This window comes from Ochlerotatus camptorhynchus, unplaced genomic scaffold, assembly GCF_037179485.1.
Source record: "Ochlerotatus camptorhynchus isolate MF236.1 unplaced genomic scaffold, CSIRO-AGI_Acam_v1.1 ptg000274l, whole genome shotgun sequence".
Lineage (NCBI taxonomy): Eukaryota > Metazoa > Arthropoda > Insecta > Diptera > Culicidae > Ochlerotatus > Ochlerotatus camptorhynchus.
This window is the reverse complement of record NW_027040763.1, coordinates 6739729-6763196: the sequence shown is the minus strand read 5'-3', so window position 1 is coordinate 6763196 and position 23468 is coordinate 6739729. Positions and strand designations below refer to the sequence as shown.

At 42.3% G+C, this 23468-nt stretch overlaps 2 protein-coding genes and 1 pseudogene across 2 annotated transcripts; 2 read left to right on the top strand and 1 right to left on the bottom strand.

Annotated features, from left to right (window-relative positions):
• Positions 1-9576: 9576 nt before the first annotated feature.
• On the bottom strand, positions 9577-10080 carry LOC135705879 (adult cuticle protein 1-like). Its single transcript, XM_065227733.1, has 2 exons — positions 10032-10080; positions 9577-9967 (listed from the first exon to the last, which is right to left on the bottom strand). Exons 1-2 carry the CDS (start codon positions 10035-10037, stop codon positions 9617-9619), a joined length of 357 nt encoding a protein of 118 aa, XP_065083805.1. The 5' UTR covers positions 10038-10080; the 3' UTR covers positions 9577-9616.
• A 765-nt stretch (positions 10081-10845) lies between these two features.
• LOC135705878 (adult cuticle protein 1-like) lies at positions 10846-11467 on the top strand. The gene is made up of 2 exons (XM_065227731.1): positions 10846-10925; positions 10986-11467. Exons 1-2 carry the CDS (start codon positions 10920-10922, stop codon positions 11361-11363), a joined length of 384 nt encoding a protein of 127 aa, XP_065083803.1. The 5' UTR covers positions 10846-10919; the 3' UTR covers positions 11364-11467.
• Positions 11468-14549: 3082 nt separating this feature from the next.
• Positions 14550-23065, top strand: LOC135705822 (uncharacterized; annotated as a pseudogene).
• The last annotated feature ends 403 nt before the right edge of the window (positions 23066-23468 follow it).

The window sequence follows — 23468 nt, the reverse complement described above, 5'->3', positions numbered from 1 at the left end:
TTCAACGCAGTAGCCATATTTTTTTTTCCTTATGTTTGTTTTTACCGTCGATCTTGTTTTCTGTGCTGAGCACCAATGCTACCGACGTGCCAGGAAGGCAGCTCCCACACCTGGACCTTATCTATCGACCCATCAACTCATGAACCGGGGACCAACGGCTTTACTTCCCATCCGAAGGAAGGCGTGATCAGAGATGTTATGCCTCAGAACATCCCGGCGGCGCCGACTGGGGTCAGTAGCCATATTGTCATCTACAAAGCTAGAGATATTTGACAACCGGTGAAACCTTTTGGCTAACGTGTATGCTTTTTCATTTATCGTGTCAAAAATGTCTGCACTGAATGACGTTGCGTTACTTGCTCCCGCCAAAGTAAATAGGAGTCGGAGGACAACAACAGTAGCGATAAGAAAAGTTACCTCAATCGTGAAGCGGGTCTTCTCATAGCTAAAAGGAAGAACATACTGTGATCCCTGGAAACTGAAACAGACAATCACGGTTACTCATTATTGAACCATAGTTGAGCAACATTATTTGCATATCAAAAAGCTTCACAGTTTAAAAAGAGGATTAGAACTCTGAACCTCATGATTACTAAAATCACACCTTTAACCACTAGGCTGCAAGATCATTACAATGCTCGATAACTTTTTCAAAGGGACGTATCAGCTTTTGTAAACAATGCATTTGATTGTCGATTTGGCGTAACTGGTAGCTCGCCCATGTATGCTCACACTACCATCAGATATTTTCCCCTACCTGATAGTGGTGCTAGTAAGCGTGTGCGAGCTACCAGTTACGCCAAATCGACGATCAAATGCATTGTTAACAAAAGCTGATACGTCCCTTTAAAAAAATAATCGAGAATTGGGCTTTAGATAATCTCTATTAAAAGCACACTGGTTGCTGCGATATTGACAAAAATGGCATATTAGCCATATTAGGCATATTGATATTTTTGGATTCGGAGTGAGTTGAAGGAACCGGAAATCCATGTCTGCGGTAATTTTAAATTCTAAGCTGGCAGCATCCGGGTACGGAAAAACTTGGAAATACTGTCAAATACGCCACAGTATGGGAATTGTTAGAATCGGGGTGGCGTATAGGGATTGGAAATCCATGTCTGAAGCCATTTTTAAATTCAAGATGTCGGCTTCCGGTAAGAGAAAAGCTGAGAAATACTGTCCAATACCGCACAATATGTGTATTTTTGGAATCGGTACGATGAGTAGGAACTGGAAATCCATGTCTGATGCCATCAAAGATGGTGGCTTCCGGTTACAGAAAACTGAACAATACTTTAAATTTGTCGAACCTCTTAACGCAATCCCTTTATGAAGAGCTTTGAGTGGGTTGGTTTATTTCCTTTAAATTCCGTTATAATTGCTTATCTTTTGACAGATACACGTATTTCGTCTACTACTTGCAGACTTCATCAGTGCCAAATACTCAAAACCATTGAAGAATCCATCTTTTATCTACGAGTTATATACTAATCAATAGGTACTTAAAATCAGCAGGTATCAACTGCCATGTCATGGTTAGCTAAATTGTGACATGGCAGTGGATACCTGCTGATTTTTAGTACCTATTGATTAGTATATAACTCGTAGATCAAAGATGGATTCTTCAGTGGTGTTGAGTACTTGGCACTGATGAAGTCTGCAAGTAGTAGACGAAATACGCGTATCTGTCAAAAGATAAGCAATTATAATGGAATTTAAAGAAAATAAACCAACCCACTCAAAGCTCTTCTTGAAAAATACTATCAAATACCCCACAATACACTGAAACCTCCATTTAAGAACCAAACCGGGGGTTCGTAGGTCAAATAACTGCGAATAAACTCTTTATTTGAGATTTACTTCGTAAAAAAGAACTCCTTATAAGAAATGTTAATTTAACTTATTATTTTTAATACAAACATACGCATATTGTTGAGCATTATACAGTATTCCCCAGTTTTTCTCTAACCGGAAGCCACCATATTGAATTTAAAAATGGTTTTAGACATGGGTTTCCGGTTTCTATACGTCAGTCCGATTCCAAAAATACCCATATTGTGGGGTATTTTCAAAAGGTTGATCACTCGGCATTATGGGCACAACTGGGCACACTAATTGGCACCCATGGTCAGAAACTTACATGTCATTTAAACAAAACTAGCAACACTGCTATATTACTACCACTGTTTACATTCCAGTTGACTTGTAGAAACAAAAAAAATGTCTCAAACAACTGAATTGGATTCGTTCAGAAACATTTTCACATTAAAGCCAAGATCAAGGCCAAGATATAAACAGTATTCTTTGTTTTTCAATCGTAAAACATGACTTCATTACATATTTACAGGAAAATAAAACTTAACTGAGATGGAAAACCCGAGTGGGCTTGGGGAAGAAGGTATGGGATTGGTTAGTCAAAAACTGAGGCGTGAAGCATAATGTTCCGGATGGAATGGGATTACTTTAGTTGTGGCTGATACCATTTGTGTTGGTCAGCGCGTTATATGTTTGTCAAGACAGAGATAGGAGGTATCACACGTTGATGATCGCAGATCACAATGCTGGAGCAAGGCGTTCCGCAAAGATACTTTTCCCGGGGGCATCTTTGGCTATTGCGTTTATCACAAACGAAATTTATGACTGTGGGAGCCGGTAAAACTTCCCACACAATCGCTTTTCATCGTTCTCTACGTATTTCCTCGAACTCGAAGCAACAATGTGGTAGTGTCCAATAATTTCACGATCTTACTTTCCTCGGCTCCCCGGCAGCGGTCTCCCTTGCGGAGTTTTTCACGTTGTTATTCTTCATACTACTATTGTCTTAGGTCCTTATCAAGTCCACTAACAAGCACTTGAAATTGAAGCAAAGTATTGTAGCAATTCCAGTCTCTTGGTGCTTCGAATCCGTTTAAAAACATTCGAACTGTCAGAAATTCCGGGTTTTTTTTTCCTTTGATTTGTTTTCCGTCGATCTTGTTTTCCGTGCTGAGCACCAATGCTACCGACGCCAGGGAGGCAGCTCTCACACCTGCACCCTACCTATCGACCCATCAACTCATGAACCCGGGACCAACGGCTATCCTTCCCTTCCGAAGGAAGGTGTGATCAGAGATGTTATGCCTCAGAACATCCTGGCGGCGCCAACTGGGATTGAACCCAGGCCTGCTGGGGTGAGAGGTAATCACGCTTATCACTACACCACCGGCGCCGACGAGAAATTCCTGGTTGCTAAGCATAGCCAAATATTCACTATTCACTAAAAAATAAAGTCGGTACAATGACGGGCGCTGCCAGCACAGCTGCGGCACACTTGGGGCACACTGAGAAAAGTATTTCACAGTATTTCACAGTTAACCAAAATCGCAAAAAAACACGTTATTTAGATATTCCTTCTTAAATATTTGGGATTTACTTCGTAAAAAGAGAGATGGTACCTGAACACTGCTTAAGAAAGGACTTCTTCAGCGGAGGTTTCAGTGTACCTCTTACGGGACAGTCCAATGGAATCGCATCCGGTAAATAAGCTGGTGACCAATTTTGTAATTTTTTGAAAAGTGCGATTTTTAAAAAGAAAACCGTTAATATCTTACAATACACAAACGTAGTTCTAAGGATATTTTCACGGTAAATTTGAAATACAAAAGTTCGTTTGGAAGGCTCAAATACGTTATTTGTTCATTGTTTGTAGCAAAATCCACTTAATTCTATGTCTAGTAGAAGTTGGGCCGAATACTTGTGGCTTACCCGAGGTTAAAGGGGTACAATTTCGAAGGATATTATAAGGGGAGGAGCTTGGGGGTAGGGTTGCGTTGGCTCATCAGAGCGATGTCGCCAGTATGGACGGCAGTGTGGTTCTAGATTCGTCTGGAGTCCAGCCGGCTATGGTGACCAGTGGGCGACGATGAGACTCATCGAGACGGGGGACGAGACAAACAAAAACTAATAAAGAGATACATAAGACAAACGAATCAAATTCTTATACTAGACATTTGCAGAAACACAAATCGACTGCATATAGCAGAGATCGCGGGTTGCCAACATTTCTCTGATAGGGATATAGGGTTGTCTTCCTTGGGCCTCGAGAGTATTTAACCGAGTGATCGATGTCATCGTAACCGTTTCCACACCGACAGATGTTGGTTTCCACGAGGCTTATTCTATGGAGATGCGCATCTAGCGAGTAGTGGTTGGACATAAGTCTACTCATCACGCGAATAAAGTCACGACTTAAGCCCAAGCCCTCTCTGTTAAGAGTGTAACCACAGTGTTCTAGTTGCCCCTACCTTTGGTACGCCCCTGTGCGTTTTTCTACTACATCATTCGCTCAGAGTAAACAAAAGTAAAACACGTTTCAATAAAGTTCAATTTCGTTTTTCCTTAAATCGCTATTTTTCTCGGTTTATTTCCTCCTGGTGTATCCGAAACCACTTCAGGTTTTGGGCCCGGTCGCGTTTTATCGGATAAGTATCGGAAGTGCGGTGTTTTCGTTATGGAGGAGGAAAAGTTCGATCGTGTGTTGTTGCCGTTGTTCGATGGCTTGAACTTCGCTGCCTGGAAGTTCCGGATGCAGATTCTCCTGGAAGAGCACGAGCTTGTGGAGTGCATCCAGACATATGCAGCGGAAATGGAGGACCTGATTGTCCTGGAAAACGACACGAACGAAGTGAAAGCGGAAAAAGCGAGGAAATTGGAGAAACGCATGAAGAAAGACCGCAGATGCAAGTCCCTGCTGGTTTCGAGGATTCACGATTCCCAGTTGGAGTATATCCAAGGCAAGCAGTACCCCAAGGATATCTGGGACGCCCTGCATCGGGTATTCGAGCGCCGTAGCATCGCGAGCCGCATGCATTTGAAGCGGGAGATGCTGCAGCTGCGGTTCGAAGGCGGAAATCTACAGCAACATTTTCTTCGTTTTGATAAGCTGGTCCGTGAGTATCGTTCGACTGGTGCTGTTCTGGAGGATTTGGACGTGGTTTGCCACCTTCTCTTGACGCTCGATTCTTCTTATTCCGGAGTTGTCACGGCACTCGAGACGATGCCCGAAGATAACCTGTCGCTCGAGTTTGTGAAGTGCAGATTGCTGGACGAAGAAACCAAGCGGCGAGGTATGGAATTGGTTTCCTCGCAGGGTGCAGAAGCAGCTTTTTCCGGATCAAAGGTGGTGAAGCAGAGGAAGCTGATTTGTTTTCACTGCAAGAAGGAAGGCCATAAACAGATCGATTGCTTGGATCGGAAAAAGCAGGCAGGTAATAAGAAGCAGCAAAAGTCGAAAGCCAATGTTGCCGAAGCGGACGACGGAAAGGGAGTTTGTTTTGTCGGTGTAAGCGGCGGAATGGATCTGTCTGACCGGCATCGTACCCGGTGGTTTATTGATTCCGGTGCCACGGATCATCTCGTCCGGGACAGAGAGCTGTTCAGCGAATTGCATCGTATGGCGAAGCCGGTCGAGATTGCGATTGCAAAGGACGGTGAGACGATTGTGGCCGAACATGCCGGCACAGTGAAAGTGATTTCGGTCGTTGACGGGAAACAGATTGAGTGCACGGTCGAAAATGCACTGTTCGTACCTAAACTTCGCTGCAATTTGTTTTCAGTGCTAAAGGTGGAAAAAGCCGGTATGCGTGTGGTGTTCGAGTCCGGGAAAGCGAAAGTCTATCGAGGTTCCGAAGTCGTCGCGAGTGCGTCTCGTCGCGAAAAGTTGTACGAACTAGATTTCTACTCGGTTGGGCACAATGCCGGTGATGCCTTGTTGTCGTGCGGTAAAATTCGGAAGAGTTCAGAATTGTGGCACCGACGGTTCGGCCATCTGAACGAGAACAGTCTGAAGCAGTTAGTTCAGGATGGCATGGTTTCGGGAATGAACATGTTCCCCGCGAATGACAATCGGGACATGATTGTGTGCGATTCGTGCGTCGTCAGTAAGCAGACGAGAAAACCGTTCTCTGCGTCCGGTGGTAATCGGTCGTCGCGTGTACTTGAACTCATACATACGGACGTGTGTGGCCCTGTTACGCCGGTAGGGCTGTCCGGAGTGAAATACTTTGTCACTTTTACGGACGATTGGAGCCACTTCACGGTGGTCTATTTGATGCGATCGAAAGATCAGGTGGTGGACTATTTCGAAGAGTATGAGGCCCTGGTCTCCGCGAAGTTTGGCCAGAAGATTTCTCGTCTAAGGTGTGACAATGGCGGAGAATATAAGAACAAGCGATTCCAGAAGTTTTGCCGAAGCAAAGGAATCCAAGTCGAGTGGACCGTTCCGTACACGCCACAGCAGAACGGCGTGAGCGAGCGGTTGAACCGGACCCTCGTCGAGAAGGCTCGGGCAATGCTGGAGGATTCAGGTGTCGAAAAGAGGTTCTGGGGGCAAGCTGTGCTGACAGCGGCCTACCTGACTAACAGAAGCCCCACCAGTGCGCTGAACACGAAGCAAACAGCGTTCGAGCGATGGGAGTCCCGGAAGCCGGATGTATCGAAGGTAAGAGTTTTCGGTAGCAAGGTTTTCGTTCATGTTCCGGATGAGCTCCGGCGTAAGCTTGATGCGAAAGCCTGGAAAGGCATTTTTCTGGGATACAGCCAGAACGGGTACCGGGTTTGGAATCCCGTGAAGAAGCAGATTATAGTAGCGCGCGATGTGGACTTTGTTGAGGACAACCTGATGGAGAATGTGTTCGTGGAGAGGAAGTTTTCCAACGGAGACGAGTTTATCCGTGTTTCAGCAGACGATGATCAAGAGGACGGAGTCAGTGTCCAACCCGTGGACCCGGAAAGGGAAACATCCGACGGGGAATTCGAAAGTTTCGACGAAGAGGAGTCTGAGGAACAGGATACCGAGTCTGAGCCAGAGGAAGCTGAGGGCGAACTGCGTGGCGAACTACGTAGACCCAAGCGGAAGCGGAATGCTCCTGCGTGGCATCAGGATTTTGAGATGGGATACGCAAGTTTTGCGTTGAGTGCGGTAAACTACGTTGATGAGATTCCAGGGACCATCGCTGAGCTGCGAAAACGCGATGACTGGAAGGATTGGAAAGCTGCGATAGAAGATGAGCTGAACTCGCTGAAGCGGAACAACACCTGGACGCTTGTTGAGAAACAGGAAGGACGTTCGGTGATCTCATGCAAGTGGGTATTCCGTGTAAAGCACGGCGAATCTGGCGGCTGCCCGAAGTACAAAGCAAGACTGGTCGCTAGAGGTTTCAGCCAGAAGCGAGGTTTTGATTATGGGGAGACTTACTCTCCTGTGGCGAAGATGGACACTTTGCGAACAGTTCTGGCGTTGGCGAACCAAAGCGGAATGCATATCCATCAGATGGATGTAAAGACCGCGTTTTTGAACGGCGAGCTGAAGGAGGAAATCTTTATGGCTCAACCGGACGGGTTTGAGCAGGGGAGTGGACTCGTTTGTCGGCTGAACCGGGCACTGTACGGCCTGAAACAAGCGTCGCGGGCATGGAATGAGAAGTTTCATCGTTTCGTCGAGCAGTTGGGTTTCGTTCGCAGTGCCAACGATCAATGCCTTTACACTTTCGGATCTGGGAAGGAGCAAGTCATTCTAGTGCTGTATGTCGATGACATCTTGATCGTGAGTCCGTCGCTGAAGCTTCTGCAGTTGGTCAAGCGGAAATTGTCCGAGCAGTTCGAGATGACGGATGCTGGTGAGGTCAAGCAGTTCTTAGGCATGAGGATCGACAGGGACCGTGCAGCTGGTGTACTGAAGATCAGTCAACGGGACTATTTGGAGGGTTTGCTCAAGCGTTTTGGGATGAGCGAATCCAAGCCGAGGTCAACGCCGATCGAGCATCGCTTGAAGTTGACTAAGGGAGACGAGAGTCAGCGAACAGACAAGCCGTACCGGGAGTTGGTTGGCTGTCTGATGTACGCTTCACTCACTACTCGACCGGATCTGTCGGCTGCCATCAACTATTTCAGCCAATTCCAGTCGTGTCCCAACGATGAACACTGGACCTATTTGAAGCAGATGTTGCGGTACGTCCAAGGCACGTTGGATGTTGGATTGGTTTATCGGAAGCAGCCAAACGTGCAGTTATTGGAAGTTTTCTCCGATGCAGATTGGGCCAACAACAACCTGGACCGGCGATCTGTAACGGGATGTGTTTGCAAGGTATACGGATGCACCGTGAGCTGGCTTACACGCAAGCAGCAAACGGTCGCCTTATCGTCCACCGAAGCAGAACTGGCAGCGTTGTGTACGGCCACGTGTCAGGTCGTTTGGATGAAGAGGATGCTTGGAGATCTTGGATGTTCAATCGAGGGTCCCATTCCAGTTTTTGAGGACAATCAGTCCACCATTCGCATTGCTGAGGATTCGAAGGACTATGGTCGACTCAAGCACGTGGACACCAAATTTCATTTCCTACGTGATCTTGTGCAGCAGGGTGTCATCATCATCAAGTTCGTGCGTTCTTCAGAGAAAGAAGCAGACATCATGACAAAGGGTCTTTCGGTCACCGCCTTCAGAGGACTCCGCACCAGGCTGGGACTGGAGACTACCGTGGTTAAGCAGGGGTGTTAAGAGTGTAACCACAGTGTACTAGTTGCCCCTACCTTTGGTACGCCCCTGTGCGTTTTTCTACTACATCATTCGCTCAGAGTAAACAAAAGTAAAACACGTTTCAATAAAGTTCAATTTCGTTTTTCCTTAAATCGCTATTTTTCTCGGTTTATTTCCTCCTGGTGTATCCGAAACCACTTCACACTCGAAGAAACATTAGGAATAATTTATTGTAACCACCGTCCAAGATTCGCAGTATCCCAATCGGTTTGCCAACTCGAAAGGGTACTCTGGTGCACTAAATGGTAAAATTCATGGTGTAAAATTTGCCTGTCATAAAATTCACCTTCCTTTGCCCACCTTTGCGAGAGAGTCCACCTTCTCATTGCCAGGGATTGAGCAATATGAGGGGACCCATACAAAGGTAATCATATATGATCTTTCGACCAGCACACTCATCTGCTCCCTTACCTTTGAAAGGAAATAAGATGAGTGCCTACCTGGTTTCATCGACCGAATAGCCTCAATCGAACTGAGACTATCCGAGAAGATGAAGTAATGTCGCCGTGTTGGAAATCATCCCCAACGCGAAGTTGATTGCTGCCAGCTCAACAACATGAACGGAACAAGGTTCCTGAAGTTTGTGGAAGGTGTTAGAGTTTTGAAGACTCCGAAGCCAGTGGATCCATTGAGACGTGACCCGTCTGTAAAATATCTTTTCACGAATTGACGTGTTGGTACTTTTCAGTAAAAATACATGGGATGATAAGAAATACAAAAGTTAAAGCATAAAAATCAATTTGTGATCGATTAAAGATTGACTGTGGTTTGTCTTACCCTGCCCTGGCATGTACAATCACCCCAGTGTTATCGGCCAGCTAGTCACTATTATGGGTCAGTCAGTTATGTTAATTAAATGAAAGTGGCCCACAATTGTGGATGACCCAAAATACTGGGGTGACTGTACTTAGTGCCGCGAATATAACAAGACTCATAGCATCATTCACAAGAAAAAAGCATTTCACATTTCCAAACAACTCTATCGGTATATTTACACTGATTTCACATCCAGCTCAATTCATCATCTCTCAACACAACAGTTTAAAACGTTCCCGGAGCTGGGGCCAAGTTCAGTGACTGCTGCGAAACGGTATGTCCCGGAAGTGGAGCATCATGGACGGCACCACGGTTGGCAGCCAGGTAGCGAGCCTCCTGCTGGGCATAGACGGCCACCGGAACAGCTGGCTGATGAACGTAGGCAGTTGGGTGGTAGTTGTAGGCAGCATAGGACACCGCTGGGGCCGCAGCATATCCCCAGGGAGCAGCCTCATAGCGAGCGTAGGCGTTGTTCTGAACCAAGGTGGTATACGGGGTGGAGTATGCCAATGGAGCCCATGATGCCTCGCTGGTGGCAACAACGGCCAGAACCATCATGACTACAGCTGCGATGCACTGTGTGGATGAGAAAAGTGGATGAAGATTGCATTTTTTGTTATCATTGTGATTATGTACGTACCTTCATGATTGATTTCTTTGAGGATGATTTGAAAAATCGGAAAGACTGTTGCGGGATGCCTTGGCAGTTCAACTATGTCTCTAGAATAGACCTACCTGTGTATTTATAGGAGGACTTATTTTTCGGATTGATACTCAAGAACGCTAGAATTTTCAAGACACGAATTCTAGAATAGGAATAATAAATACATACTCAAAGCTGGTTACATACGACATTATGTATGCGAATCCATTCGCGTCAAAAATATAAAGCATCTGATCCATATGTATATTGAATGAAGTGATTCTGGCTCGGACTTATTCCGCGGACAATTGAACTTGAATCCCCTTTTGCGATTATCCTCAACTCACACAACTGACCTTTCTCCCCCGTGATGGGGGGTGGCGTCACAAGCGAAGCACTCACTCAAGCAGAGAACGTAATAAATTATATGACCGGTCTCATTAGTAGATTCTAGTGGAGCAGGATCAATCCAGTTTGAATGGAAGCGACGCCCAAACTGGAAAGTAGTGCAGATTTGTTTGCTTCATTACTTACTCGTAAATGTCAATCGGCTGCACATACGGACTGCCAAAATTGTCTCCCAGTCTCGATTTGATCGGTTCCTTGTTATATACGTATCAAAACACACCTGTTTTGCAAGAAGGAGTAAATGGTTGTATCAAAATGTAATGGATTGATAACCACCTTCGCATGGGTGTAGAGTGTTTAACTAGTTTTTGTTCTATTTATTGTGGTTGGTGCTGAAAAATTAATGTCTTGCGTCAGCCAATGGATGAAACTATTTTTAATATAAAAACAAACTCTAGTTCGTTCTGGAAGCATAACACATCAGTCTTTAGAACTGTTACATTCTACCTCTCCGCAAACCCTCCAAAACCAACAATCATGAAGGTAAGTTGCAAATTATCATTTTGATTACAAATCAATTAATTTTCTTCTCGAATCACGCAGTGCATCGCAGCTGTAGTCATGATGGCCCTGGCCCTCGCCGCCGCCGAAGCATCCTGGGCTCCGTTGGCCTATTCCGCCTATTCCGCCTATTCACCGCTAGCCTACAGCGTTCCACATGGCACCATTGTTCAGCAGAATCTGGGAGCCCCACTGGCGTACTCTGCCTATGGGGGTGCATATGCTCCAGCCGTGACCTATGCTGCCCACGCTTCCGTTGTCCCAACTGCCTACGCATACCAACCGGCCGTGGCCGTCTATGCCCAAAAGGAGGCTCGCTACCTGGCTGCCAACCGAGGTGCCGTCCATGATGCTCCACTTCCGGGACATACCGTTTCCCAGCAGTCACTGAATCTGGAACCCGCTGTGGGAACTCTGTAAATTCTGAGCTGCGCAGAAGTTACCTGAATTTGATATCGTTTGAGGATTTTTACATTTTTGTGCTACCTGATGAGAGTATGTTAATAAAGTGAAGATTTGATGTGGATGTATGAAAATCATTTTGTTTCGATGATCTTATTTATAACAATATTTTTTCCAAATCTCCTCCTGCACATGTTCAGGTATCGTTTCCGAAAGAGAAATACACACTTGGAAATAATTAATTTTAAGCGTAACGGAATCCATCTTTGACATAAAGGGTGAGACGTAAACAAACATGTTAAATTAAGTGCTACAAGACTGAAAAGATCGTTACTCGCCGGAAAGTACGATTGATCTAGCTGGATTTTACCTCTTATATGACTTAATATGATGTAAAAATTGACGCTCGTGTATGGCCATCTCAGGGCATATTAATTTGCATTTATTTTTCTTAGTGTGTAGTTTGACTGAACATCAGTCATGAAAACACAATTGAAAATTATTTTACGTTGCACTGGCGAAGGCTTATTTATATATACAATACACGTGTAAATGGTTTTTTTTTTCAGACCAGCGGTAGTGTGGTAAAGATACTCTAGTTCAGTCACTTGTTAAAATCATGTTTCAATGATTAGCTTTCAAAACAATTCTTAAGTGGTTTATAACTTTGCAAATAAAAGTAAAAGAATAAATTAACTTCAATGTTTGACTGTGATATTTGTAAAATCGTATGATATTTATGTAAAATCGTGCGTTGAATATAAAAATAGAGTCAAAAAAAATCTCTGTAGCACAGTTTTTTAGGAACAGCTTAAAACGATATATTTCACTTAAAAAAGTGTTTTTATAAGTTGGAATATCTTTGGCTTTAATTAAGCTATATCAATTGTTTTAACGCCAAATGAAAGGTGAGAAAATTTGCTTTCGAATAACTGGTCATTATTTTTCAGTTAGATTAACATTAGCGAAAACAATATTTTAAGTAACATTTAATGTTTTAGTTGTATCTAGAAAACTATCCTACTGGAATTTTTTCTGACTACATTTTTGGATTCAGCACACTATTTAACATGGGATCATTTCAAAGTTCAAATATGCTGAAAACTAGTGTAATCTAACGATTTGGCAGAAAGCACTCTTCAAAATCATCAATTATTATTTTTAAATGAAGTTTTTGCTGGGTGATCGTTAATGATGAATTTGATCTCAATGTTAAATATTGCTCTTTTAAAGCATACCATTTTTGAATTAATGTATTATCTTTCAAACGCAGCTTACAAACCTACTCAAAGAAAATCAAAAATGTTTAGCCACAACACAATGTGCTTTTTCCTGCAGCAAAATAGAATAAATCGTTTCAAATTTCATTTATTTACTTGGAAAACTGGGTTTTCGATGGAATGTCGATCCCCGTTACTCTGCAGGTTACTCTCAATTGAATGATTTCAAGCGTTTATCAATTTAAGATGATCCATGCTTTCGTCAATCGTCAAAGTAGATTGAGTGCATGCACTTGAATGAGGCGACTTTGTTACAGTCAGTCGTTGCTGTTCTCATTTTCGTCAATTAATTTGGCCTATTAATGGTTAAAATTGATGATTCAATTAATGGTTATAATCTATACTCAATTAATTTTGTAAATTCATGATTAAAGGAGTAATGGAAAGTGTGACCCGAAATCTGATAATCAGTTTTTTTTTTTATTAATTCGTGTTTGAAAGATTGATACCAACAACCTTTAATTGTAATAAGTTATCCTTGACCCAAAGATGCTCAAACGAGAACTAACGGATGTTGCGTTGCGTTGCGTGTGTAAAGGAGTAATTCGTAGATTGCATATTGGCAACTGTCATGTATCAACTTTAACGTTCATATTCTGATTGCTTAAAGAAAACTATTTGGGAGTGAATAGTTCTCCAATCAAAGTTCAGAACAGGAAAAGCATGACAATTACCATTGCAGGCCACGCCCATCTTCTCCGTTACGGGGAAAGGAAGGATATTGTTGATGTAACATCTACTTAACGGGAGGTCAGCGACGCCTGACACCCCCATAGATGCTACGGAGTTGGGTAGTTTGGTAGGAGATGGGTTAGGATTCGCTTAAGCAGGGGTTGCAACCATAGTAATTGTTTTGTTCTCGAGCAGCTTAGGAGTAAACCCACGAACTTCTACTCAGTAAGCAAAAGTGGTAGCTGCTAAACTACCCGAGCTCCTAAATTTAAATATCAATCCTGTTTAAATTAAAATTCAACAAACAAATAGAAACCGTCTCACCCGAATGATCCAATTTACTCCAGCCATATGTGATAAAAACACTAATGCACTTTGGGGGGCCACTTGGTCAGTTCTGAGGACTACTCCAACGACGGTCGATAGTCGTGGAGATTAATTCGCACTCGCGACGATTTATATCTTTCTGCAGTTAAACAAAAACTATCGTCTCTGAAAGCTGTCAACAATGTCTTCCAAACTGATCACGCATACACCCTTTCCGAAACTCATGGTTTAAACAATTCAACTATTGGTTATTAACTGCGCTTTATGCTTACAGAACCCAACGATGGCGGTTTATATTGTTGTGGGAGAGCTTAGGATTAAACCCATGATATTCTGCTCACTAAGCAAACCGATCCATCTAGGGTTATCGAGCATCTCAAATACGTGACAATTCATATAGTCTCAGAGGCTGATGGTCAATTTTAAATATACTAACGGTACTTCCTACGGCGATTATCAAACTAGAACTAACGGATGTCCACTAAAAAATGAGAATGATTCCAATACTTTCCTAACAGAACAAAAACGTTCGCAGAGAAATGTCACCTTAGGTGATGAAGCCTAACACCCGCTATACAACGATCCAGTATACACCGTGTATCGTATCCTGGAATCCATGACTGTAACCCAGAAGAGATGTAGTGTCCATCCAAAGAAGAAAATGAATAAGAAGACGCTCTGCTCGCTGCACAACAAGGGTTTGGTATGTCAACGGGAAGCAACCAGAATGTTCCGTTGTTCGAAGTCACACATCTGCAAGACTCTAATGGCCGGCGCACAATGCATACGTTTTCGGGTTTTTTGACAGATAATGCATGGGCTAACTGTCAAAAAACCTGAAAACGTATCTATTGTGCGCCGACCTTAAGGAAGGAACTAGATCTCCAGAGTACACTGACGGGCAAATTCAAACCGTGAGATCACAATGACCCGGAAGTACGGCGGAAAGCTAAAATATATCATATGTACCAAAAGACCGGAATCCGACAAATCTGCCGGAGGGCAAGGTAATTGGGTTCTTTAAGGGCATTGAGTTAAATGCATATTCGTAATCTGCATTAAAAATGGAACCCAAACCCAAAATTTCATCAATTTTGGTCACTGGAACTATTTAAATAAGTACGATTACGTTTCCAAAAGCACCTTATTTATCACCTTACTTATTTAAAATAGTTCCAGTTCCACTTCCAGTTCTAGTTCCAGTTCCAGTGAGCACAGCGTTATTTTTTACGAACCCACACACTTTCATCTCGATTTAAAGCAAAATAACAACTTCACTGTTTGACGCTAAACTAACAAACTGACTAGGGGCAGCCAGTTTGTTAGTTTAGCGTCAAACAGTGAAGATTTTGCTTTTAATCTTAATTTAAAAATCGAGATGAAAGTGTGTGGGTTCGTAAAAAATATCGCTGTGCTCAGAAAACGAAGCTCTTTCAGATGATGTATAAAAAACGATACATTTTTCAAAATTAAAGAACTCTTCCACAAGGACACCAAGCATCTAACCAATATGATCAAAAGCTGCATCCGGAAAATCGATGAGGTAGCCGTCCAACGGCCATGTTCCATTATCATGACTAAGATACGCGTACGTCAATATTCACTAAGCTTGAAGACTTAAGTTAACCCTTAGTTTGAACTTAACTTCACTGGTCATTTCCCTCGAACAATTATTTGCAGTCTCATTTTTTAGTGGACACCCGTTATTAAGGTTCCACAAAGTGTAAATAATTTGTTTACTTCTTCTTTTTGAAATATTCTTCGATCATCAATTCTAAATGTTTTGGTAAAATTCATTGGATTCATAAATATCAACTGGTATGGTGAGGTGAATTTAGCCATCTCTTTTCTTCCTTCACTGAAATACAACATCAAATGTGGCGTCACACTACCTAGTACATAAGGATATTGTGGACAAAAATATCACATTGCCAGACCGTGCTGTGTGGAATTGTGTTACACCCCTGCGAGAGAAAGCGAATAACAGGTTACGTGCACTGCTGCCATCTCTGCTGTTAACTCAATCTTCTGTAACTCTATTAATTGGATCGGTAAAATCAGGCGTAACATTTGATAACGTCACAAAAGCTTTTGTAAAGAAACTTTGTAAGGTCCTTTGCACGCGAACTAAAGTACACTCATGCAAACCAATACCATTTTCGGAAAGGTGAGAGAGGCCCCTACCCGATGGTGTTGCCTAAAATGGTCGTTTTTGTTTTATTTATTCAGTTTATGATTCCCCATTTAATACACTCACCCATCAATGTTAATGAGTCTAACTTCGTAATTCCTTGTTTAATTAAACTTAAATTTATTGGTAGGGGCAATACATCTGGCAACGCTTTTTCAATGATTGATACTTTTACAATTGCTAGCAACGCAGTAAAGATGAAGTGGTTTTCTTGGTGTTCAATTAGCCACTTCACGAGCAGTTAAAATGACGTTTGAACGAACTTTGAAATAAACCATTGTTTTAAGATTATTTCAAGAGCAAATTTTCATTATGTCGTAAGTAACATTCGCACCAATCCGAGAAAAATAAAGTTTAGTTTTGATGACCGAAAAGTTATTCCTATTTCCAATTAAACACATATAATCTCATAGTGATAGCAATGTTTAACATGTTCAGCAGGGTTTTAATCATATTAATGCAAATCGCTAGCTTTCATGCCCCTATTGTTACTTAAGTCAAAGTGTATTTAGCAGGATATTCCGGAGAATTATCAATTACGTCTCCTTACGTGCAGCCCATTCATCATTTTAGGACCACCGAAATCATCTTAGCAACAAACAGTTCGATTTATTCACTTTAATAATGAGAAAGCGAAACGACGAACGTACACTTTTCACGGGTTTCTCAGTGCTGTTACTTAAGGCAAACGGATCTCCATAGAAATCGGGTGACTTAAGTAATATCGAAAACTATTTTGATCGGAAGGTGATTACGTCAAAAAGCAATTTGACTGGCAAATAAATTTAAAAATGGGATGTGATCCTATATTCGGACAGTATATAGTGTAACAGCAGGAGCATCGATTGACACTGATAGCTCGACTTTGTTTACCTTAGTTACTTTCGACGTAATGAAAATTTGCTCTAGATTTCTTCTAGAATCACGAGAAAAGTAGTCAACATTTGTGCGTTTTATAAAAAAATAGAAATTAGTTGGTCCAGTTTTGTGAAATCGCTGGTAGAAAGTCACGCCAAAACTGCTTGACAAAGTGGTCAATTTTGTTCACCAAGAGTTTTGGGAAGCAGTAGTTTTGAGTTTGTTTATATGATTGCGTGTAAATACAGTGAAAGTGTTTTACTCAGGAAGTTTTCGTTCTAAAATCATGAAATCTCCAAACTAATAATGTGTTGATATATGTGAATTACGTCCTGGAGCTTCAAATTAACGTTTTTAAATTGAACTGTTCACAACTAACGCTAAACATTGAGTGAGCTTTTGGTATTATAAAAATGGTTCTACCTGTTAAGGGAGTCGAGTTTCGAACGCCTTTGGATACGGTTATGTATTAAGTTTGTTCTCTGTTTTGTGCGTGCATTCGCTTTCATAGTTTTCGGCTGCATTTGCCGGATTAGCGCTGGCACTCTGCCTCCCGGACGGTTATACGTGTGTGAGTGGTGGTTTTCTCGCTTTCCGAGAAGTTTTAGAATCGAGAAAGAAAACATGATTCATCATGTTTGCAAGCAACAGGAGATTTATCGCTACTGCGTGGTTTGATATTTTCTCCCGGTCCAGAAATTTGTGGCATCGCGAGTGATAATTCTAATTTTAGTTTATTGGTTGATGTTTAAATGGATCTAAAATTAAGTGTTTTCGAACAAAAGTGTACCATAAGTGCTTCTGAACGTGTTTCGCAGTTGGGTGTGGTGAAATTCGTGCATTCCCGTTTGATTTTGGAAATCCGTATCACAAAATTGCCCACCGACTCCTTTTTTTTGCCGTTCGACGACGACGGGTGTGCTTTCGCAAGAGTGACGTTTATTGGATCCGTTTTTTGCACGGGTGTTTTTTTTTGTAACTAGCGTAAGTGTGCCTGCGATTTGCATCGAGTGACGGAGATTGTGAGTATGCTGAAGGATGTCTCGCTGGATACGCCCACGACTGGACAGGCGCTAGCTGGTGGCCGTGAACGGTTCCTCGGGAAAGCACTAGATGCGAACTTCCTCCCAGATCACCATGGCAATACAGGAAGTATTACAACAAAGGTATTTGCTATTAGATATTTTGCAAACAGTGACAGATAGCGGACATCAAGAACCAGTGGAGGTGCCGGGCAAAGGTGTTTATCCTAGACAAATGGTAAGTAAGCCTTTCGTAGATTTTAGTTTTAGGATTTCAAAGATCGTTGGTTGCAGTGGCTTGCTAGGAGAAAAGGAGGAGAAAAACGCGGTCCCAGATCCTTTCATATTAAAAATGCATGGTAAGATCGCTTGTTTATCGTGTATTTTGTAAAACTTTTCGTTGTCGTCGGTGCCGGGTTTGAATTGTTATAAAAACTTGAGTAACACTATAATGTGATATGAGAGGCTCGGTGGCCTTAGAGCAACCGTTTTTGCTTACTGAGTAGAACATCATGAGTCTAATCTCAAGCCCATCCACATTCAAGATTCGTCAATGATTAAAAAGGAGCTCGTCTGCCTAGTGCCAAACGTTTTTGCTTACTGAGCAGAAGACCGTGGGTTGAACCTCAAGCTCCTTCGCGTTATACGATCGTTAGGACATCAATTCAGCTTATCGTTTACCAAAACGAACCATGCTGCAAATCCAACCCTCTTACCCAACATCCCTGTGATTGATTCCTCGAGCAAGTGCAGAGGACTCCTCGGCTTCCATCAAAGCAAGTGTCACGTCAACACATTCCTACCCATTCCTTTCTTGACCTGCGTTCAGGCGCGGCTGGCGCTGGTATTGCCTAATTCGAGATCACCAGTTTTTACACATTTAGGATGATTGCTAGTCCCAAGCATCGTCTATTGGTTCTCTGTGTAATTACAGCTGGTCTGGCAATAACAGAGTAGCAACCGTGGGCGGTCAATCATGCTCATGATCATGCCCATAAAAATGGTTCTACCTGTTAAACTGCCTATGCTGCATTGCCTGTTGCTGTTTACTCGGAGCTGTCTGCCTATTCCTGAGGTTGATTATGCTGGTGGTTTATCGTGGACTTCGGTTCCGTGGCTGCTTACCCTGGTGAATGTGCTGACCGGGTGTGATATCGATCGGGTGGTTTCGATTGGGTTAATGGCCGGAATGCTGACTGCGCTGGCTGATGGACAATTCGAGGTGTTGGCTAGAATGTTAACTCTGCTGGCTGGTGCAATGATCGGGTGGTTGGCTGAAGTGCTGACCATGCAGAGTGGTGTGTTGACTGATGTTATTGTTGGCTGTACTGTGGCTGGTATGATGGCTGGTGTGATGGATGATATGATGGGGTCGTTAGTAACTTGTGTATACTAATGATGATGATTGAAGAATATATCAAAAAGAAGAAGAACACACATTTATGGACCCTTCGCAGACTACGAGGCTGGCGAAGTGTGGCCATGGATCGAGTAGAGTGGAGACAACTTCTTCGGACAGCAGAGGACTACAAGGCCTTCGCCAAATTACATTGACCTTATTTTAAATGGTTTAAAATTGTTTATAATCTCTGCTAAACTTTAACTGAAATGTTTATGGAACTTTACATGAACGTTTGTGTGATAAAGTTTCAACATTATGTATTATGGTTTTTTGGAAATGGACCATTACCATTCCTCATTCTTGGTTTTTTCGGAAAAGAAATTATATTAGAACCTTTTTATAACTTTAATGGTAATGGTAGTCAGTAAAGTAGTCAGTAAGGTCCATGGATAATTTTGTAACATCGATCAACTTTATGTGGAATATATCTTGATTTGGTTGCTTTCAAATTAATGATTATCATTTCGCGATATATTCCACGTAAAGTTGACCGACAATACAAAACAATCCATGGACCTTACTCACTACCATAACCATTACCATTAAAATTCTCAAACCATAAGTTAAAATGTTCTAGTTTTCTTTCCGAAAATGTATGGAGAAAATAAGAATTTTTAATGGTAATGGTTCTTAACAACCCATTACTTGTAAGGTTCACTTCCAAAAAACCATAATAGCGGAAATGGCTCTAATGTTGGAATATGGATTTAAGATTGGGCCCATCGCTAAAAATCTGCTATTGATCAATTTTATCTAGATGAACGCGTCATTGGGACGGTACTTATGGATATTTTTGGTCGGTATTGAAAATTTAGTCGATTGCTGAAATTATGTATGGACCCAAATAAGGGGCATTTAGGCCGACATTACATCCATTTCCCCTACATAAGGTTAAAACTTTGTTACACAAACGTTCATATAAAGTTCCATAACCAATTCAGTTAAACTTTAGCAGGGATTCTAAACAATTTTTAACCGTTTTCGGTAAGGTCAAATTATGGTTCGCGTTTATGCGGGAAGTTACGTAAATGTATTCTAGGCGATGATTTAATCTTTAGGATAAATAAAATATTCCTGAACAATAAATAGTGAAGTTGCTATGTAAAAAGATGCATCGATCAATGCTAGAACTTATTTTAATTAATTTTATATAATATATTCATGAAACTGTTTTGGCAACATTGGCCAATGATTGGTGCTAAGATACAAAAGGGGATGCATAACTAAACGCTTCTTCCATTCAGTCTTGTTGTAATCGTTCGCTGTTTATCGGCAAACCAAGGATAAAAAAGCAGTTTTCAGTAATTTTCGAAATTAATCAAGCAAAACTGAATAGGTTGTGAAAGTCTTTTTAAGTTCTGATGTAGTGAGAACATTTAAAATCTTATATCACTTCTGGAAGTGATTTAAATAAGCGGTGCTAAATTTGACGCAGGGAGTCGTAGTCAAAACAAAACAACTCAATCTCACTTTTTGATGATCAACATTGCTGACACCTTCAGAGGCTGACAGTAAGTTGTCTCTTAAAGGTATTGGAAAATCTTATTGAACATGATCGACAATCATTTCTTACTCTTGGAATTAACTCCTTCTGCTGCACATCGATTAATTTCTTCTGAATTTATATGTTCTGGGAAATCGAGCCTTATGTGCCAAAATGCCTGCACGATCTATAATAAAAAAAATCAGATTGATATGTCTACAGCAATTGCTTTGAAATATCGGTTTTGATGCGGAATTTTATCGATAACAAATTATTGTCACACCAATAATTAGATAAATCGTATAATGCATTTTTAAGTTCTGGTGGTGGACATTCAAACTTGTTTCAATTTTATCACATATCTTGCAGATAATTTACCCAAATCCCCGGCTTAATCAACTATCGCAAAAGTTCATTTATCGCAAAGCTTTTACATTTTATGACCCTCGCATGCCACGCCACTGCCTTCACTCCGGTTTTCACTATCCTAGGGGTTCATAAAAAAAATATCTCTTCATACACGCCAATCGAATCCCGGACAAGTTTAACACTATACCTACTGGCACCGTGCTTGAGCTTGACAAGAAATAAGGAAACGTTTCTCGACCACGCGGCTGCCTGCTGCCGTTAATCTAAAGCCCATAAAATATGCCTGTATGTAGAGCGCGGACCAGACAAAGGTTGGTAATTTGTTTTCTGTTCCACCAAAATTGCTTCGCCTGGCTGCAGCGAGCCGAGAACTGCGAGCACGTTGAGTATGGTCAGTGCCGAAAGGCCGCCAAAGTGACGCGCTCGAACGCGTGGACACGAAAACAGAACTTGGGTTGGGCAGTTTTTTTTTTTTTTTTTTTTCCTTTGGTTTGTTTTTTCCGTCGATCTTGTTTTCCGTGCTGAGCACCAATGCTACCGACGTGCCAGGAAGGCAGCTCCCACACCTGGACCCTACCTATCGACCCATCAACTCATGAACCGGGGACCAACGGCTTTACTTCCCATCCGAAGGAAGGCGTGATCAGAGATGTTATGCCTCAGAACATCCCGGCGGCGCCGACTGGGATTGAACCCAGGCCTGCTGGGGTGAGAGGTAATCACGCTTACCACTACACCACCGGCGCCGTTGGGTTGGGCAGTTGGTTTGAGTTTGAAATTTGATTTATGCGAGCTGTAGGAAAGAACTTACCTCTCGGGCGGCGGTGACGGAGGGTCCAAAGAACCCGGATTAGAGGTCGCGGAGCGGGCAACAAGTACTAATTGATGCCGGAGGCGGGTGAAACGGAGGTGTGCTATTTATTTGAAATTCAATCGGTTTGGTGGTACGTTCTTGTGTAAGCTCTGGCCAATGGACGGAATTGGAAGGTGATGGAGAGGCTTTGTTAGAATGTGTAATTGAATTGAGTGTAATTTTTCTATAATGGCTGACACTAGTGGTCGGAAGTCATTCTTTTCATTGCAATGGCATGGTTAAGGTGTTTTGAATGGTGTCATGCACATTTCTTGACTTTGAAAAATTACGATGGAAGTACACAACTATAGTAGATCAAGATAGTTTCAATCTTTGTCTCGTCATTAGTTAATTGGCTTATGCTAAATGGCTGAACAATACGAACTTAACGGAGAATGACTGACATCAATTAAATATAGTGGCTCTGTCTACCTCAAATTACTGACAATTTGGGCTACCAATATTTCGCCTTCACCGATATGGCTGAGTGATTCGGTTGTTAGTTTGCCCCAAAATCGAATAATTTCGTAAAGTGGCGATTTCCTGCGTGGTTTGACGCGACCTATGAATTGGCAGGGAAGTGAACCGTTTCACTTTAATTTCCGATTTAAAATCAGCTGATTTGGTATAAAAGTTCATGTCGAGTTCGGCTTTGTCATCAGTCAACTGCTAACCCATCTTCGAAACATCGGTTCAATCAAGGATTCGTAAGCGTTATTCAGAATGAAGGTATAACCTAAGGTCATCTGTATCAATTCAGTTAATGATTTACCCTAATTCTGCAGTTCTTCATCGCATTTCTTGCCATCGCTTTGGCAGCTGTTGATGCCGGATATGCTCCGGCTGCGGTACCTGTAAGCACTTCAGTGTGGCCACCTTACGGAGTATATGGGAAGCCGGCGGCACTACCTGCCTGGCCATATGCTAACAATGGCTGGAACTCGTGGAACGGATGGAACGGCTGGGATGGACAAGGTCTGTCCAGCTACCCATACGACAACCGTGCTTGGTCTCCAGCCTATGGTCACAACACCGTAGTTCAGGCTAATCTGGGCAGATCGTATCCGTATGGACTTCCTTGGGGAACCTATGGAGCGGAATCTCAAGGTTGGGCTGGCCATGGCCATAATCATGGCGGTTATCTGTCAACAGTTGTTCCAGTTTCCAAGCAGCTAGCTGCTACTCCAGGTTCGGTGCATATCGCTGCGGTTCCAGTCGGAGGTGAAAGGGTGGTTTATGCTTAAATGTGATGCTTATAATCTCTTGCCAATGATGACTAATAAATCGAAACTATATACTCATACTGAACTGAGGGAGTGAATGGTTGCTTCGAAAGACCTTACATCCCCGTTTCAGTTCGGGGGAATTGATGACACTCTTAGATGAAACGGGGATCTGGTGCGTTTTCAAAATAGTTGCTTTTGTTTGAAAACTTTTAACTCTTTGTTTGTACCAAATTCAAAATAAATTACATTTAAATTTAACCTAAGTGCACCAGGTATTACAGTAACTTACCAGCCTTAATTGTTATGATATATATCTAAGTGTTTTTACATTGTTCCTGCATTGGCGATTCAGTATTTGAAACAAGGTTTCTATACCTGCATGTCAGTATAGCTCTTAAAACTAAAACCTATAATTGAATCTTTTCTTTTACATAATGCGT